Below are 7,281 nucleotides of genomic sequence, written 5' to 3'. Positions count from 1 at the left end.
TCAACTAACATCAAAACTCACTCAAAAAAACATCCATGTAAAGTCCCTCAACCTTTAAAAAATTTACAAATTAACCCCGGGCTAGCTAGATTAAGCTAAAACGAACTCAAAAATATAAAAAACATTAAAAACTAACCTCAAAACACCAACATGATTGAACTATTTTTGACCGAACCTTCAAAGCTCAAAAAAATGGTGTTTCTTCTTCAATTTTCGGTGGAGAAAACACTAAAGAAGATTATATCCTTTTGTTATTTTAGTTTAGGTTTTATTTATTCAATTACAATTTAACCTTTAAAAACTATCAAAATTTCAATAAAACCTTATCCATAACTATCCACTAACTCATTAAATGGTCTATTTCCATTCAATTCCATTAACTTAAAATTCCATAACTATTTGACCCCTTTAACTAATAGAACTCAACTTTTACACCTTTTATGATTTAGTCCTTTTCACCAATTAACCAATTAAACCTTAAATTTTCTTAAAAAAAAATTTAATACGACCTTAATATGATCTCGTAGACATTAAATAAATATTAAAATAATAATTCACTCATCGAAATGGTGGTCCCCAAGTCACTGTTTCTGACACCACTAAAAATAGGTTGTTACAGTTGATGTCGTATTAGTACATGGGAATGATAAGATTGGTTTTGGTGCCATTATTAAGGATGCTAATGGTTGCAGGGCAAGACCATAGAATGTTCCTGCGAATTATGACCTTCGCCTGGAATATAAGCAAATATATCAAAGCTAGAATCTTTGATAAAAAGGGGCTAATATATTTTTATAAAATATACATGTTCAAAGTAGGCTCAACCCATATACTTTTAACAAGGTACTTTTTATATTTTGAATAATCTTAAGGGTAAACTACACCATAGGTCACTCTAAAATAGCATTATTCCTATTTTGGTTACTCTAAAATTTTTTTGTCAATTTAGTCACTCTAATTGAGATAATTGCTCGAATTGGTTACTACTATTAAAAAATTCGTTAATCCATTAATGGACCACTGACACTACAATTCTTTTTAGTTTTGACTAAAGTTAGAGATCTCTCTATAATTAGTCTATTTTTTTTTTGGTTTATGTGCATCATAAGGCCAAAACTTGTAAGTATTTTATTTTTCCTTCTTCTTGTTTGTTTCCTAGGAAAAGTAATAAAAGAAAATAAGGATAGTTTTGATTTGTTTGTTTGACTTATATGTTTTTTTAGCGAGTGTTATGTTTATACTGTTTATTTGTACACATTTGATTTGTGCTTGAATTCGACTATGTGTTTCTTGTAGATCCTTCACAATTTCTTCAAAATTTGATCTTAGTATGGTAAGTTTTTCTTTTTTGTTTTTCAAGAAAAGTTTATTTTTCTCCTTGGTTCTGAAATTTTCAAAATTGGGTTGTGTTCTCTTTCTTTGTGTGTGTGTGTGTGTTTGGTTTATTAACAAATTTAGTTTTGCTATGTGTTCAACTTTACTGATGAAAAACAATGATTCCCCAGACATTTTTTTTTGATATAAATATTTCTTATCTTTCTTTTTCATAGTAATTATGTTATTGTTACTAGTTTTGAACATTAATATTGAAAGGATGATTATGATGGTACTCAGGAAAAGATTTCGAGGGTTTTTAAAGGAATTTTTAAGTTTTTTTCTTTTATTTTCTCTTTTTCATGTTTTCTCTAAAAAATGTTAAGAAAAAATCAATTAAAGAAAAAAAGTGATAAATTTATCTGAGTAAGAACCTAGAACACAAAGTGTTTTAGGCAAGTTAAACAAACAAGTTAAAATTATCCTCATTTTCCTCTATTACTTTTCCCAGGAAACAAACAACAAGAAGGAAAAAGACAAAACTTACAAGTTTTAGTCTTATGTTGCAAATAAACAAAAAAAAAAAAGTGTTTTGGACTAATTACAAAGAGGTCCCTAGTTTGAGTCAAACGTCAAAAAATGTCAAGTTAGCAATTCGTTAATGGATTAATGAAATTTTTAACGACATTGACCAATTCGAGCAATTATCTTAATTAGAGTGACTAAATTGACAAAAAAAATAATGGCCAAAGTAGGAACGACACTATTTTAGAGTAGCCTACAATGTAGTTTACCTTAATCTTAATTACCAAAATTTAAGGAAAATAAAATAAGTTAAATGCTCAATTTGTATTAGATACTATAATTATTTAACTTTATTTCCTCGCCTAATTAATATTGAGATGTCATTTATATTTAGATATTGCAATTATTAAACTTTACTTTTACCAAATTAATATTTAGATGCTATTTTGTATTAGTTTACTAAATTAAACTGAAAATGTTAATAAATTTATCATTAAAAATTTTATAAATTCTATGAAGAAATCAAATTAGAAAAATTTAAAACTTTAGGGCGAAACACAAATTTATCCTTTTCCTTAAAGACTAATTATAGTATCAAAATAAAAAAATATAAAACTTAAAAGACCTTAAAAAAATTTACAAAATTTAGAGGTGCGCGGGCCCCTGCCACCCCCAAGTTCGCCTCTTTTGTCGGTTCAAGAACTAGGGCGCAAAGTAGGATAGCTTTCTTACGGAAGCTACTGCAATTCTTTTTGGGTGTTAAATGGCTTCCAGATTTGAACATGTTGCGAGTTGTGGAGGATAACGATTGTTTGTTTGTTATTAGATATTTTACAGTATCAATTTTGGACACCTAATAAATAAAATCAAGTCGTTATGTCCCGAGTATGAGTTTATTCAGTTTAAACATGTATATGGTGGCAATAACTTTTTAATTGTATCTGTTGATAATATTCTTTTTATGGATGATCAGTTAGATACACACTTTTTTCTGTTCGTCATTCAGATGAATGATCTTTTAATGACATATCCAGTCTATGGAGAAAAAAAAAAAAGAAGAAGAAGAAGACGAAAGGTAAAATATAGTAGATGGAGTAAATAATGCAGAAGGTTCAACACTTTCCAAATCGTTATAAAAGCTCTAATAGCAATAAGAAGGAAGGCGTGGAGTTACGAGAAGTTGAAGTGGAGTGGCTTTCGAGTTTGTCATTCCTATAGCTTCACTCATATCCACTGCTTCTTCCAATGGAGTCTTCAACTCAAACCCCTGCACCACACTTGCCAGTACGAGTTCCAATATTTGAATCCCAAATGAAACTCCGGGGCACATTCTTCGCCCACTTCCAAACGGAATCAGCTCGAAATTCTTCCCTCTAACATCTATATCTCTGTGGGCTGTCAGGAACCTTTGGGGCCGAAATTCACAAGGGTCTGACCACACTCGTTGGTCGCGTTGAAGTTTATAAACATTTATAAACAGTCGGGTCCCTGCAGGAATGTGGTAGCCACTAACAGTGCAGTCTTCCATGGATTCATGGGGCACCAAAAGTGGTGCAGCGGGATATAAGCGCAAAGTTTCTTTGATGATTGCTTTAAGATAGACTAAGTTCTTCATATCTGATTCTTCAACCAGATTGTCTTTTCTTAAATGGATGTCTAGTTCTTCTTGTAATTTTCTCAGTTCATCCTTGTTGTTGAGAAGTAAAGACAAAGCCCATGTCAGTGTCACCATTGTTGTATCCGAAGCTGCTAAGATCAAAGCCTGCAATAACGACAGAAAACCAAATCACAAATGCTTGAAAAGGTTCATATATTTTTATCTCTTTTAACTAATTCGGACCAACCAAGCAGGTGGCTTTGTTGATGGTATCGGCATCATGTTTCTCAGTATCAGTGGCGATTGAAAGCATAACATCCATGAAATCATCATTCCTGTTGTTTAGTTTATCTGATGATCGCTTCCCCTTATGATCTTTTAACCATCCCTCGGCGATTTCGACTAGCTCTTTTCTTACTTTTTTCATCAACCGCTCGTCCCCTCCGATGTCGAACCATCTTAAATAAGGCAACGCATCGGATATCACAAATTTCCCACTCAAATCAAAGAACTCCTTCAACGCTGTTTTCCATTTTTCACTCTCCGCATCGTTACTCGAACTTGGAATCCGTTTCCCTACTATCATCCTTAGAATCACGTTCAGAGTTGCACTCTTAAACCATTTCTTCATCTCAACCAAAACGGTATCGGATCCATCTTTCTTCTCCTCCCAAAACTGATATAACTCTTTTAGTGATATTTTGATCTCGGATTCTTGGATATGTCTGAGTTGTTCGAGGCGGTGGGTGGAGAGGAGCTCAAGAGTGGCAAGTTTACGCATTTGACGCCAGTGATTTCCGTAAGGGGCGAACCCAAACATGGCATGATTGTAACTCAAGTACTCCATGGCAAGCGAGGATGGACGACTGGCAAAGGCTTTGTCGTTTATGGTTAAACACTCTTTAGCAGTTTTGTGATCACTGACAATCAAAGCTCTATGAACACCCATCTTGATGGTGAAGATAGGACCGCATTTCTCAGCCATGTCGCTTAGGATTATGTGCGGTGGTTTGGGTCCTCTTAGGAGATGAAGATGGCCGATTACAGGCCATGAATATCCAGCTTCTGGTGCCTCTCTTTTGGGTTATGCTCTTTAAACTAGTTTTTAATATCCATACAAGTGCGTAAAGAAAGATGGGCAAAGCAAAAATGGGTGAAAGTGATGAAAATGAATGAAAAAGATCCATTTGTGACTCCTCGGAAGATTGGTATGTGCTGGTTGGTATACATATAACAGGCACCGCAGAGGAATTTATTAAACTCGGTTTGGATCAGAAACTTTACATCCGATGAAGTTAAAAATAATAGTATTATTGAATATTATAATAGTGATATTAAAAACAATGGATTACACGTTAGGTCAGATTTTTTTTTTGGATTTTAGTTTTTTCCTCTTAAAAAGAATTTGATTTATCATTCTTTTATTATAAAAAATAAAAAATGACGTGAACAATCTTTTCTCTATGAAAATAGTGTCATAAACTGTCTTAGCTGATGTTGAATGGCTTTCGGTGGGTTTGAAGCTGGAGATATAAGAGGTGGAAGAATGATTTGGGTTGTGAAACGCGTGTCTCTTAACATCATGACACTTGTCTTCCATGAGGATGTGTTTCCTGTTTTCTATATTAACTATTAATAGTCAGGGTTGGTGATTATATTTTTAATTTTCAAAATTCGAATTTGTGCAATGCCTTATTATTCATAGTAAGCTTTCTAATACATGTTTGTGGTAATTTTTATATAAAACAAAACTTGTGACAGCCTTATAATCATAAGCTTACAAAATTTTTAATGCAACATCAATATTTTTAATACGTTTCTTTTACTTTTTATTATTAAATATTGACTTTTCAACTTGAAAAACAAATCCTCCTTTAATTTCTTTCTTTATTATACTCAAAACTCATTTCTCAATAATTAAAATGATTGAAAGTAATTTATTTGTCTGCAAGAATTTTCCCAAGGATTTGAGTGTTAAAAGTTTTAGAAGGTTCTTTAATTCTTTTAAGGTTTGTATTGATTCGGAAAAGAAGAGGATAATAGATTTTTATTTAGGCTTTAGATTTCAGAAAAAAAAAAAAAACAAGATGAAGACTTGAAGGAAATTAAAAGGATTTGAAAAAGAAATTATTTTAAAAAAATTCCAAATTTTGATTATTTGAATATAAAAAATTGAGTTTTCTAGTGAAAATTTTAAATTTATTAGGCCAAAGTTTTAAAGAACGAAGAACATGAAATTTTGATATCATGTTACATATATTAATATCATGTTAGAAACCTTTGTACCTACCTACAAATTTTGATATTTAATTTAAAATCATTACAAATTTTGAGTTAGAAATATTGGTATCCCATTACAAATTTTAAAAATTTTATGAGAATAATCGAGATACGAAATGTATATTAAGCGAAACTTTTACAAAAAGACTAAACAAGGAATTGACTGAATAGGACACGAGGTTGACGTGGGCAACTATTTAATATTTATTATTTAAATATTTTTAAATAAATAAAATTTAAAATCTTAAGTAAATTTTGAAATATTTAGATAAATTTTGAAAATTTTATGTAAGAAAATAAAATATATAAAATTATCCTCAAGATAAATAATATCATTTATTATTTAATTTAAATTTAGGACAACTAGATATATAAACTTTTAATTTTTAAAATTCTAAAAATCTATATAAATGTTGACAACTATTGTATAAAATTATTCTAAAAATAATATTTTAATTTCTTTTCTAGGTTCTCACTTTCAATTATTATTTTTCTCTTTGTGTCATCAATTTTTTAAATTTTTAAATATTGATTTAAAATACAATTAATCAGTGTATCACACAATATAAAACGAGATCTTAATGGAGTCTTTAGAATTAATAGGGTACTTAAGTTATTTTAAAAATATAATAAGGACACTTAAATATTTTGAAAAAAATTAAATTCTTTTTTTTATTTTCATTGGTCATCATTCAACTCCTATCTGTTTGATATAAATTGCATCGAAAATTGAAAAAGAATCCTAAGGTAAAATATAGTGAGAGATATTCAAAATATATCATTTTTAACTAAAAATATTAAAAGCATTTCTCACTTAAAAAAAAAGTAATATTGATATACCAGAATATATTGACAAAATTTGGTATATCACTAAAATGTTCAATACATGCTATTGGACCCCAAAAGAGGTGGAAAAAGGAACTATTGAAGTGACCCACACGCACCAACAAAATCTTTGAGAATAGAAAATTTGTAATATATTAGAACAATTAACATTTAGATATTGCGATATAATTTTAGAAGCCAAGCCTAATTTTACTAAAAAAAAAAAAAGCCGATTTCTAATATTATTTACGGAAATAGGCCACTTAAAACATTATTTATCGGAATAGGCTAAAAAATTTAAAACGCCCCTACGTAGAAGCGTTTTAAGGAGAAAAGCGTTCCCTTACTTTTGCCATGTCAACAAAAACGCGCTAACGTGGAAGCACTTTAACCCATGTTTTTCTAGGGTTTTAGGGTTATTTGCATGTTAGGGCTTAGGGTTTATGGGTAAGGTTTTTGAAAAAATAAATTAGGGTTTAAGATTTTTGAAAAATGAATTTAGGTTTAAGGTTTTAAGGGGTTAAGGTTAGGGTTTTTGAAAAAATAAATTAAGGTTTATGGTTTTTAAAAAATAAATATGGGTTTAGAGTTTTAGGGTTTTTTAATAGGTAAGTGATGTGTTCTAAAAAAAATTATTTTGACGAGATGGATTTTGTTTTTTTTTTTGTACAGTCAGTAAATGTACAGAAAAAGTTACCAGCTGGACGCTTTTTCTGTACAGTTGATTTTAAAAAAATAAT

At 30.1% G+C, this 7,281-nt stretch overlaps 1 protein-coding gene across 1 annotated transcript; it reads right to left on the bottom strand.

Moving 5' to 3' along the window:
* Window positions 1–2,920: 2,920 nt before the first annotated feature.
* LOC108481703 (cytochrome P450 CYP82D47-like) lies at window positions 2,921–4,721 on the bottom strand. Its single transcript, XM_017784801.2, has 2 exons — window positions 3,684–4,721; window positions 2,921–3,601 (listed from the first exon to the last, which is right to left on the bottom strand). The coding sequence occupies exons 1-2, from the start codon at window positions 4,419–4,421 to the stop codon at window positions 2,981–2,983; spliced, it is 1,359 nt and encodes a 452-aa protein (XP_017640290.2). The 5' UTR covers window positions 4,422–4,721; the 3' UTR covers window positions 2,921–2,980.
* Window positions 4,722–7,281: the final 2,560 nt, after the last annotated feature.

Source organism: Gossypium arboreum, chromosome 1 (assembly GCF_025698485.1).
Source record: "Gossypium arboreum isolate Shixiya-1 chromosome 1, ASM2569848v2, whole genome shotgun sequence".
NCBI lineage: Eukaryota > Viridiplantae > Streptophyta > Magnoliopsida > Malvales > Malvaceae > Gossypium > Gossypium arboreum.
This window is presented reverse-complemented; position numbering and strand designations above follow the sequence as displayed.